The 12,535-nt window shown below is 45.1% G+C and overlaps 2 protein-coding genes across 2 annotated transcripts; one reads left to right on the forward strand and one right to left on the reverse strand.

Moving 5' to 3' along the window:
• Positions 1 to 403: 403 nt before the first annotated feature.
• Positions 404 to 4,476, forward strand: LOC140915357 (uncharacterized). Its single transcript, XM_073354945.1, has 3 exons — positions 404 to 764; positions 1,283 to 1,530; positions 4,105 to 4,476. The coding sequence occupies exons 1-3, from the start codon at positions 404 to 406 to the stop codon at positions 4,474 to 4,476; spliced, it is 981 nt and encodes a 326-aa protein (XP_073211046.1).
• A 5,531-nt stretch (positions 4,477 to 10,007) lies between these two features.
• Positions 10,008 to 12,028, reverse strand: LOC140915358 (homeobox protein vent1-like). The gene is made up of 3 exons (XM_073354946.1): positions 11,773 to 12,028; positions 11,313 to 11,545; positions 10,008 to 10,367 (listed from the first exon to the last, which is right to left on the reverse strand). Exons 1-3 carry the CDS (start codon positions 12,026 to 12,028, stop codon positions 10,008 to 10,010), a joined length of 849 nt encoding a protein of 282 aa, XP_073211047.1.
• Positions 12,029 to 12,535: the final 507 nt, after the last annotated feature.

A 12,535-nucleotide genomic window follows, 5' to 3' on the forward strand; every position in this document is an offset into this window, starting at 1 on the left:
TCCAGGATTACCTTACCTTTGCTGGTAAAATAACTTTTGCAAGCACGGGAGCAGACAGTGTGGGTATTTCCAGCTCCGTGGCAAGCCATGGGGCAGCGTCTTGGAAGCTTTCTTCAAACAGTACTTTCTGAATCTTTGTTCTTGATGGTCGAAGATAAAGATTTAAAATCATCGAATAGCTCAAACGCGGCAGTAGCTGGAGTGAGTAAAACAAAAGTGCAGGCCCTGATGTAATTATTACCAGCTGTATCATTAGGGGGTGATTCCGAGATGAACTTGGCGCCAGGTCAGGTAGCCTTGAGTTCTGTTAACAACTGTGTTCAGAGATTAGTCGGATGTAACAATCACCTGAAAGGGGAGATTAAAGGGTCTCAATGGGATCCTTTGTTCTCGGCCTCATTTGATGCTTTGGGGCCATTTCAAATCACGTCGCGGAGGAGCTTTAAATATTTGGAGACCCAGGGGGATGGTTAGTCGGCCTGTTGTGGCGAGGAAGAGCTCTAAGGGGCAAAGGGCACGGAGGATGGAGAAGGGGTCTTTCTCGGTGGAGTGGCTCGCTCAGAGCAGCCATGAGAAAGCCCAACCTGCAAGTGGGGTGTCTTCCACGCACCACCCGCCGCGGGGCGACCAGTCCCTGCCCAAGAATGTAGCCAGAGCCCGCGCCAGCGGCGATCAAGAGAAGAGAAACCCAGCGCTTACCAGGCCAAGCACTAGGGGCCGAGAGAGGCCGCCTGGGGGCGCCCGGCGGAGTCCGGGAGACCAAGGTGAGTGCCAGCCTTGCCCATCCACGTGTGGAGTAGGGCAAGAGAAAGAGTCATCGGGGCGGGATCCTAGTCGGTCCCGGCCAGGGAGAAAAGGGTCTCCGAGCCTAGGGGACAATCGCAGTCTCTTTCTATGGAAGGGCGGCAGGCTAGGGGGACCCCAGTGGGGCAGAGACATGTTAAGGAAGCTGAGCCCTAAACTCCAGTTCATGTGGACGCTTATGCCAGAGCTGGCTGAGAGATGCTGCCCTGGCCTTCCCACCCACCGGCTGGGCTGAGCCGGCCTGCGGGTGGTGAGGCCACTAGGAGTCCTCCGTGGTAGAGGTCAGGCGTGGGGAGAAGGGCTCTGGTGGGACATGGAGGCCCCATGTCAGTGTCCCCTGGCCAGCTGAATTCAGCATATAATGAATGCCACGTGCCCAGGGCCGGCTGGGGCATGAGGCTGTCCCCTCCTGGCTGCGGGTGGGGCTGCTCTGGGTCGTGGGGGTCTCTCTCCTCACGCCTTGCTCCCGTTATTCCAGCTGCCCTGAGGGAGCAGGAGGAAAGTGGCCCAAGCAGCGCCGCGTCCAGCCCGAAGGAGGCGGAGGCAGAAGCAGGCGGGGAAGGCAGCGGCTTGGAGAGCTCCTGCGGCACCCAGGCTGGGCGGCCCCGCACCAAGTTCTCGGCCTCGCAGCTGCAGGAGCTGGAGAGGAGCTTCCGCGAGCAGCGCTACATTGGGGCCAGCGAGAAGCGGCGGCTGTCCAAGGTGCTGAAGCTCTCCCAGACCCAGGTGAGGGACAAACCGGGCGGGACTGGGAGTGCCCAGCCGCTCAGGCTTAGTCCTCAGGAGAGCATCTGTTCCCTGGGGCGGGGGGCGACAATATATTCACGCGAAGCCGCTCCCCTATTGTGACCGAGGCCAAGAGTGTGCGAGAGAGAGTGTCATGGGCTCGGATCTCCTGTAAACCCTTTTCTAGTCCCTCGGCTGGAGCTCCACTAGCCTTAGCTAAGGCCGGTACTAGCCCTACATGGATTCTACCCTCAGCCTTCCCCCCGCTTAATTCAACGCGCCTGAGCCTGTCTGGGATTAGGTGTCTCCTATACAGCGCCACTTGTGTAATGTGGAGTCCTCATAGTGTCAATGCTTGCTCCAGAACATTGCTATTATTAATCCCCTAGTCACCGCACAAGCGGATAGGTTGTCCCGAAAAGATCAGAATCTAATTTGACAAGATGTTACAAATGGGCGTTACAAAAAGTGAATGGGACAGAGGACGAGTACTCATGACAGGAATACATACTTATACAGGCTAGCTATTGGGCACAATTTGATCGTTTCAAGTCCTAGTTATGTGTTCAGATTTAAAGGATCTATAATGACTAGAGATCAGCAATGCCCATGGGCCATCTACGGTCACGAGGTGGCCACAACAGAGAAAGCAACAGCCAAGAAATCACATGGGGAACCAGTGGGCAGCTCCTCTGTAAGAAAGGGAAAGGGAGTCAGGAGGGGGGCTGAGCAGCAGGCAGGAAGGAGAAGGGAATGCAGAGAAAGTCCATGCTTGCAAGCGAGGAGTCCCTGCACAACAGTGGTAGGTTCTGCAATTTCTGAGCCCCACCTAGAATGATAGAACCATAGGGTTAGCATGGACCACAAGACACATCTAGTCTAACGCTGCCAAGATGCACGATTTGTTGTGTCTAAAACACATCAATATAAAGCAGAGTTTAGGACTTACCAAGAATGACTAAATGACAAAAACAAACAAACAACCCAGGGCAGAAAATCTCAGAGCAGGGGTCTGGGGTTGCACTATAGTGCTAAAAATACATGTCTGACACTTAGTAATTCTGAACTGTCTAAAAAAAAAAAAATTTCAGATACAAACTTTGTTAAATGGGAGATAGGGGTGAACCCAATATCTCCACAGTGAAAAATAACCCTTAAAACCAGATAATTTCCCCCCTCCCCCAATAAGAGACAATGAAAATTAAACACATTACACTGGAGAAGCTGGAAATACCATAGCTAAAATTCCACTTTTTATACCACAGAAATGCATATCGAAAGTCACCCCATGCTCTCTTACATCAATTTGACAACACAAACAATGAGCCAGATTTATTCCTGGCTTTCAGTGGATACAACTCCTCTAAAATCAATTTTATTGTATCTACTCTGGCCCAATATGAACAGCATATAGCCTACATGCAAATAACATTGCATGCTTATATTTTCAGACTCTCCCAACACGTATTTTACTAGACTACTCTAGGCCCAGTTAAGTCAGCAGGAGCAGTTGTGCTTAAAGTTGAGCCTATGCTTAAATATATGCAGGAGCTTTAGTTTGAATTTTAAAATTAATGCACACTAAAGTCTTATTGAAACAAAGGTCCACCTGGGTTTGCAAATTCACATAGCTAGTGACTTTATGTAGGATTACATACAGTCTATTAAAAATATTTGGCCACTTCATTATTCAAGAGTGTACTGGAGAAAAACATTCATTAATCACCAAAGATATGCTGCAAAATGCAAGTGCTGCTGGACACAGCTACCCTATCTACAAATGCAAACCTCCTGCAACCCAAAATCCCTTAAAAAGATGGTAAAAGCATAGTGTGGTGAGGGAACAAAAGATCAATTTAGGAAATGTGATAGCAGAAAACATTGAGAGGGAAAGAGGGTAGCATGGAACAGAGTTAATGTTTGGGTAAGCTTCCTGCACACTGCCATACTATCTAAGTGTGTTTTTTTTGTTTGTTTGTTTGGTTTTTTTTACAGTGGAACCTTAACTGAATTTCCAGGCTAACAATGATTGCACAATTTAATATTCTCAGGGTGTTTCCTCTGAAGTAAACTGGTTTCTTTCCATATTAAGTCTGAATTAAGTTTGCTGAAAAATAGGGGCCAAATTCTGCGGTTCTCTCTGTTGGTACTTATATGGATCCCAGTACTGTAGTATGAAGGAGGTGCAGTGGCTGAGTGGTTAAGGCACTCAGCTACAATCCTGAAGGTCTGGGTCTGAGTCTCTCTTGATCTCATACTGAAAGGCCACCTCCAGTTCATTCAGCTGAAAAATGGTTACCTGCTCCATTGAGTTAGGGCAGTCAAAGCTGATCTGACATGATGCTCTGGCCACATCACTCCCTTGTGGACATTGGCTATGAAACTGCATCCTTGGGGAACTTTGACTGTTGTGCGAGAGTCTTACTGAAGTCAGGGAAATTGCTCCAGCTTCACAAAGTTGTAACAGCAGAATTTGGCCAGTGATCGCCAACAGTTAATGCATTTCTAAAACCATTGCACATCTTTATTTGGCAAAATAAATTAGCAATAGTCTCTTGGATTTTTATTTTTCAGATAAAAACCTGGTTCCAGAACCGTCGTATGAAGTTCAAGCGACAGACCCAAGATGCCAGGATTGAAGCTCTCTTTTCAGGCTTACTTTTACCTTATCCTTACCCAGAGATCCAGACACCCAGTTATCCCCCTGGGATGGAGTTCAACGTCTCCTCTGCTGCTGCTGTGACCTGTTCCCTTCACCCAGCTATGCCAAGCCCAGCCCTGCTCCTGCCTCCTGCTCCAGCTCAATCTCTTCAGGCAGTTGTGCCAGCCCCAACCTTGCTGGTGACTGCTGCTCCAGGATTTTCTTATCAGTCTACAGTTCCAACGGTCTCTCTAACCCAGAATCATAATAGGCTGAGATTCCAACCATATCTTCCTCCCTCTTAAACATGAATAAAAGTGCTCTGAGCTGCGAAATGAACTTTTTAAAAATGAACTACCTGAAATCATGAAGAGTACTTATTTAACTTATTTTTATTATAGTCATTAAACATTAGTTCAATATTTCAAAACTTAATTTTCTGGTTATTTTGTTTTTAAAGCAGTGTTTTTAAAGGGACACAGTCAAGTACAGGTTCAAAATGGTAATTAGAATAGGCTGACAAATGGTAGAGCAAGGAGTTGATATTGCAAAAATTCTGCTCTCTTCCCCCAACCCCACACATGTTGCCATTAAAACTTCAATGAAGACTGTAAGTATCAACCAACTCTGGGAATAATGTTGTGGGAATATAGGAGTGATTTTGCTCTGATTATTAATTTGTAATAACCCAGCACTTTATCAAAAGTTATAACTGTCTCTGCAGAAACAGCATCACTCAACCAACTGTTGCCTACTGAATCCTAGTTGTAGAAATATTAATCTATTAAAATAGCTCACGTCGTTCATAAGAGTGTGGCAGGGATGGTGGTGGAATTGTTTAACAAGTGCATGGGGGGACAATAGGATATTTTTAATTTCTAAGACTAGTACTTTACCAGAATTCACTAGTTAAAATATTAACACTTGACAATGTCCCTTTAAAAACATTGTCAAACTACCTCTAAGGAAACTCTTGTAATAATTACAGTAATGGGAACAATTAACTGAAACAGGGTGTGTGCTTGTGAGTGGCAAACACAGAAGTTCAAACAACTATATGCGACTAGGGAGGACTATTGTGGCTTTCATAAGTTCATTTGTGAGTAGAGGCACCTTGTAATTAAATATTTTCTTGGAAAACTAAACTGTCAGAACTAACATCCATTTTCTATGAAATAGCTACCACTAGCAAGCCAGAATGTCTCGTAATTAATACTTGTTTCCTTATATTTCATGGAACCAAATCTTTTATTCAAAACTCCTATTTCAGAGATTCTTTCCTAAATAAGGACTGCAGGATGTGTTCTGCAGTGTAATCACAGATAATTGCTTGGTGCCTTGTGAATTTAAGATTTGAGCATTGCAAAATTTACATTTTACATTAATTTTAATATTCCAATTCCACAAATAGCTAGTCATTTACAAGTGTCATTCAAGGCCAGTTAACTTCAGGATGTTACTCACAAATTGTATCTGTGTATACATAATAGAATATAAACTGACTCAGCATGAGTGTTTAAAATAAAAGGTGACTTGTTTTATTACTCTCAACTTCATGGCAGTTGTTTTGTAATATGATAACTCTGGAAGGCTCTATGTGATCAACTTCAAGGAATGGTCTGGGAAGCCCAGAACTATTGATTGCGATGCAAAATAGAACACCAGAAAAACCTGACTAACAAAGACAAGCTGGTGATGCAGGCAAAAGAGCTTAATAGCCCTCTTGCTTCCTGCTCATACCAGGAGGACAGCTGGGTACTGAAATGAGAGACTTACAAGGAAGGCTGGTGGGGTTGGGAAGAGGGGCAAGAAAGCTAATTTGCAGGTAAGCAGTGGGAACTGGAGACCTGGAGGTAGAAAACGGATGGGCAGGGGGCAAAGAAGGTAATGGAGGGAGGAGAAAGTGGGAGTGGTGAGGGAAGCAGGGACCCCTGTATGGAAAAAACTGGGCTGGTGGGTAAGGAAGGACTCAGACTGGAGGAGAAACAAGGACCGGTCTCTGGCATGTGGTGGAGGGGACCATGGCAAACATGCAGAACCTGCCATGAGCAAGGGGTGAGGAAGGCTTACAGAAAGTCCCTGAAATGGCTGGGAAAGTAGCACATAAGGAGCTTGGGTGAGATGAAAGGATTCTCTACTGCATGAATACCCTTAGCCTAGAGAAGCTAAGGAAGTGCAACTCTTTCATCCAGGGTCATGACTGTGAAGTACCAGCATTCTGACATTAGAGGTCACCTATGGCTCACAACACTCCTTTCCTTTGTTTTGCCTATGGGAACAGTACAAACAACTATTTACGGTTATCGGTTAAGGTTGCTCAACTGCATACACTAACAGAGCTGTGAAAACTCCAACAAGAAGTAGGCAAAAAGTTTCTATCTTCCCTGCCCCAGCTTTTTGTTTCTGGCAAAAAGTGCAAATTCAGAAACACATGTTTTGTGAATTCATGCCAGTTTGCCTGAATTATTATATTAATGTGATCAAAAAGCCTCAAGGCTGAATTCAACATTTTTGAAATTAAATGTTTCTGGCTCAAAAAGACTAAAATTGAAGTAAACTTCAAAACATTAAAAAATTATTTCAGCTCAAACTAAGTGTTTTGTTTGACCCAAAATGATTTTTTTTATTTAAAAACAAACACACCACAACAAAAATATACTTTGATTCATCAAGAATTTTGAAGAGTTTTTATTCTGGGTCAACCCACAACTAATTCCTCTGCTTATAAACCACCTCCCCATTTTTTTTGAATCAGTAGCAAATGGAAAAATTCATTCTTTATCATATATCATAGAATCATGATTTTCCTCTTCGAAAGCATATGCTTGCACTGACGCACACAAACAAATGCAGTCTTTATTTCAGGGAAGTGGAGGGAGAGAAAAGGGTTGGTTCGGGGTGAACTTAATGCCTCTATGCTGAGGCATCAGCACAAGAAAATTGAACGTTTCTTTCCTATATCTATCTACCTGCAGCAATGTTTGGCGGTAGCCATTGATACAGATACAATGTGGCTGGAGAGCTGAAGCAGCAACGCAAAGGTCTCATCTCAAGGGCCAAAAGGGCGTGTTTTTCAATCATAGGTTTCAGAGTAGCAGCCGGGTTAGTCTGTATTTGCAAAAACAAAGGAGGACTTGTGGCACCTTAGAGACTAACCAATTTATTTGAGCATGAGCTTTCGTGAGCTACAGCTCACGAAAGCTCATGCTCAAATAAATTGGTTAGTCTCTAAGGTGCCACAAGTCCTCCTGTTCTTTTTTGCAATCATGTTAAGCACAAATAAAAAGCCCTATTGTGGCCCAATCTACACTACAAAGTTAGATCAACCTACCAATGGACAGAGGAGCTTGTGGCACACTGGGCTTCCTGCCCATTGCACTGTGCTTTGCATCCACACAAGCACGCATGTCAGGGGTTCTGCAACAATTTTTATAGTGAGGTGCCGATGATGGAAACCATATATATATTTGGTGTCTGTTTTTCCTACTTTAACCAAGGGGATGCAGCAGCACCCCTAGGGCCAGCACCACTGTTTCATGTGTGCAATATACAACTTTGGCAGCTGTATAGGGACGTGCTTCAAGGGGCTTTTTCAATTGTATTTAACTGGATTAAAAATACACGCTTCCCCCCCCCCCATCAATAAAGGGCCAGTTTTCTAACCAAGGTTAGTTCAAACAATTGAAAAGCCCTATGAAGATCGAACATCTAAAGCCATGTTAACTAGCTGCAGTAAAGCATGGAGGCAGGAGGAGAGTCTAACATGCCTAACCAATGCAGTTTCAATGATTGTAGCCTGTACCTTAACAAGGCTTTCCAGTTGTGCTACACCCTTTTCTCATTGTAGTCACAGAGTTTAAGGGCTGGAGGGACCACCAGATTGCCCTCCTGTCTATTACAGGTCACTAAACACAACCCAGCCACCTCCACATCAAGCCCAACAGCCAGAATTAGACTAATCTCCTCAGACCTGTAATATTTCAAACTATTTCATGCTAGAGGCAAAGACATACTCATTGTGGCTCTACTGATGCCTTAGCACAGAAGCAGGGGGCTCTTGTCTCCAGTTTCCTCCATACAACCAAGATTAGTCAGTCCAGAATGTTATTTCAGGAGGAGGGAGGAAATGAGTACAGCTATTAAAGGAACTAAAAAAAGTGAAGATATCAAGAGCAACATTTTTAAAGGGGAGCAATTTTTAAGTGTTTCTTCTGCAAAAAAAGATTGCTTTACTAAAAAGTTACATGGAGCATTCAATAGTCCTCTGTCAAGTCCTTGTGCCAAATTTGTAATTTAAATACCATTTAAAGAGGGATTTCATTCATACTTTAAGGCAAAGTTTTTCAAGAATGTTACCTTCCTAAATAGCACTCTTGAAAATTAGCCTAAATACCCAGCAATTTCCACTGAAGTCAGTTGGAAGCAAATCCCAGCATCTATACCTCAGTTTTCCCCATAGTAGAAATAGTAATACCTATTTCACGAGCTTGTCTGCACACAAAAGTTGTACCATTTCCACTGTAAGTTTTGTAATGGATTTAAACTGATAAAGCCTGTGCATGCGCACTCATTTTGAAGTTTATAGCAATGTAAGTTTGATTCAGTAAATTACCAATGGAGTTAAATCAATATAAATCAGTGCAACTATTCTATGTTCTACCTTTGTAAAACATTTTGAGGTTCTTGGATGGAAGATGCAATGGAAGTGTAAAGCAGTAATTTATGCTCACAAAACAATTCACTGACTGCCACTTTGCTCCCTCCTGTACATAACGCCCCACACCCCCCAATAATTTACACAGAATCCTATTATAGAAACACTATGCACTACTGAGGTCACAAGACTGTACATTGTACTCCTTTAAGTAGCGTAAAAGTTTTAATTTTCACTGGCTGTAAAAACAGGCCAGTTAACACTTGGATGAGAATAGGAAAAGTGGACTTGGTCAAAGTCACAAATTGCATAACTGCCAACTCAGGAGCAGGAAAGGATGACAAGACAATCTGTAAACTTTTAGTTCCAATGTGCCACATAATCCTAACTGGGTGTTCTTGTTATACAATATAGAACACTGAAATGGTATTTCTAGGTGTATAATCTCATCAGAAGCCATTGATTCATTGCCAGCTTTCTGACTATAAGCAGAGTGTTACTACCAACAATTAGCAAACCTGAAACCTAATTGTATCTGGTTTCTGGGTTGCATATGCACAGAAAAAACTATTAGATGCACAACATTACTATAACAAAGCCTCCAGATTGATAGTTTCTTCACAGTTGATAAGATTTTTGCTATAGGCTAAATGTTTGCATAATATTTTCAAGTATGGGACTCCAGCGGTTGGTTTTGCCTCTCTAAAACAATGAATTTTATCTCATAGCCTTGCCTACTTGGTGTGAATCCTAGTGTAGGTAAGGCTGTGTGGCTAATCCTGCACACAATTTGCTTTCAGCACATCTACATTAGGGTTCTCACCAGTGCTAGCAGTAGTTCCAGTGGAATTCGCCTCCTGTGGACAGATTAATTGTCAATATGGAATTTATAGCAAAAGATCCTTTTAAGCATCCACACACTAAAGGAAGATAGCCTAGTCCATCAGAATCCTTCAGATCAGTAACCTTCAAATTACATAGGATGGGTATAAACCCAAGCATTAGGACTGGAGTGACACTAACAGCATTCAATCTCAATTAAATACAATTATACTTAATTTAGGAATGAATATATTTAAACTTTATATTAAAAACATACACTTCTACAGACATTTTATGTACAAGTGAACCATATATAGTGTATTATATTATACCTTTCTCATATCTTCCACTTTGCTTTGGTTATAATGTTTGAAGAGGATTAAATTGCTTGTTGTCCATTTTGTTCTGTATAACTGGATGGACAGAGCATTGTGGTAGAAAATGTTGGTGGAAAAAAGGGAAATCATGTGCCCTAAGGGTGTATGATGGGTTTTGGGAGTCATATATTTGAAAGGAAGAGTTGAACTGTAAAGCAGAATTAGGAGCAAAAGGCAGCAGTCTTTGTTGTTGTGGACTAGGATAGTGGGAATAATCCTGTAACATATTAGGTGGGGTCCCTTGCTTATAGCCATAGAAGGGATCTGAAGATATGAGGCTATTATGGTGGTCTTGTATTTGCCTCTTAAATTTCATCCTGCGGTTCTGGAACCAGGTTTTGACCTGGGGGGGGGAGGAAAAAAAGAAATGTTAAAGAAATCAGGGTCCTAACAGAATAATTTATAAACTATCATGTATTCAGAGCATCTGTGACTGAACTCACAGTATAAAATAACTTGAATTAAAGCATTGATCTGATCAGCAGAAAAATTTCCATATTGTGTAATCTCATAATTTATTATTTACTGTGTGCAATTGCCAGAGATAGCTACTGCAAAGAACTAATCAGGGGCTTCATCCAGCTTCCATTTCAGTCAATGGGAAATCACTGACCCCAGTGGGAGCATATTAGGGACCCAAATCTTAAAATCCATTAATTGTGAACAGCCCTTGACTGATTCTACTCAAGCTGTTAAACAGTGCATAAGCAAGTGCTTGCAGGATCGGAGCCTTATTTAGTAACTATGTTTTCTGTCCAAGTGAATATCAAATAAAAGAATATTTATCAACATCAGATCCCGGTTGTATTTCTAAGTTTTAAAAAAAGATTAAGTACAAATGTTTAAGAAAATTTAAAGATACTCTTCGGACGCATGAAAACGTGGAATTAGGCTTCTAGTAAATCCTGCACTTTCTTTAATGGACAACATGCCGTGCCCTGCGTTTATAGGCCCTGTCTGTAAACAAGGCCGTAACAATTTGAATACCAGTCCACATCAACAAGAAATCATAACCAGTTATCTTTATGCTAAGCACCCGCGCGGTTTTACATATGGAGAGCCTGGACAAGTATGAATCAGTGAGTGCTCTCTCTGCTCAAGTGAGGTGGGGAAACTGAGGCACCGCGGGACCTGACTGAAGCCAAGGGGCAGCTGGAGGGGCTCAGCGTCTCTGAACACGCCCCTGCAGCGGGACCAAGAGCAGCGAGCGGCCCAAAGCTCCCCAGCCCGGCGCTTGTGGCTCTAACCGGCTGTCTCTGTGCCGCGGCGACTGGGGTTGGGCACTGACCTGAATCTCGGACAGCTGAAGAGCGGCCGCCAGCTTCTTCCTCTCCGCTGCCCCCACGTACTTCTGCCGCTTGAAGGTTTTCTCCAGCTTGCCGACCTGCTCCGGGGTGAAGGCGGTTCGCGCCCTGCGCTGCTGGGGCTCGTCCTTCCCCGGCGGCGAGGGGATGCAGGAGGCGGCACTTTCGCTCTCGTACCCGGAGGACTCGTCCGCGCTCACCCAGCCGCCCTCGGGAGCTGCGAAGGCGGAGAGTAGGTTAGGGCTCCGGTGCCCAGCGGGGGCAAAGCAGCCTGATCGGGCCCCTTGGCTTGCGAGCTACTCCCCTCTTCCCCCAGCCAGGGCAGCTGGGCAACTGCCCTTCCACCCCGGACCAGCTGGAGGCTCTTCCTCTCGGCCGGATCAGGACCCTAGATCCCCCTCCAGCACCAGCCACCACCTCCCCCTGAGCTTGCCTCGGACTTACCGGGACTTGCTCGGCCATTGGGCAATTCCTGGGGCTTGGTGTCTTCCAGCTCCTCTCGGCACGAGCTCCTGGGCTGGAGCTGGCCCCCGGCCGAGGCTCCCCCTTTGGGCTTTACTTTGGCCAGGCGGGGACTCCTGCTGAAGGAGGTGGGGGCCCGCGGAGGAGGCACGCAGCAGATGTGAGGTCTGCCCGCTGGCCTTTGCTCCTCGCTGTCAGGCTGGGCCGGGGAGCCCACGAAGCAGGCGGCCTCGCCCATGGCGAGCGGCGGCTGAAGGAGCTGGGCTCAGGAAGGAGCTGCCTGCAGCTCCCTCGGCCTAGCTAGCGCTGCTCGGCTGGAGGGGAGGGCAAGCGGGTGGGTGGGGGGGGGCTCCATTTATTTATAGGGGGGCCCTCCCCCGCGGGCTCGTTTGCAAGTGTGAATCCACATCAAAGTACGGAGAGAAAAGAGATAACAGCTGTCAGTTAGGAGTAGAGTTCACACGTCTGGCAAATGTCTGCAGCCCCTGGCTCCAGAGAGTCTGCAGGATTGTTTCTGTCCCCCTTGAAATGCAAACCTGCTCTGGGCCCCTCCTGATTCTCCCCTGGAGGGGGGAGTGGCGGCATGGACAATTCCAGCCGCACCGAACAAAAGACCAGCAAAAGGGCTTTTAAAGACAGTTACACTCCAGCTAATGGCAGAACGATGGGGTTCAATCATGTCCCTTCCAAACATCGATGGACTAACACAAAAGGCACATACGACATATTTTAAATTGCATAGATC

The sequence above is a fragment of the Lepidochelys kempii genome, chromosome 7 (genome assembly GCF_965140265.1).
Source record: "Lepidochelys kempii isolate rLepKem1 chromosome 7, rLepKem1.hap2, whole genome shotgun sequence".
Taxonomy (NCBI): Eukaryota; Metazoa; Chordata; order Testudines; family Cheloniidae; genus Lepidochelys; species Lepidochelys kempii.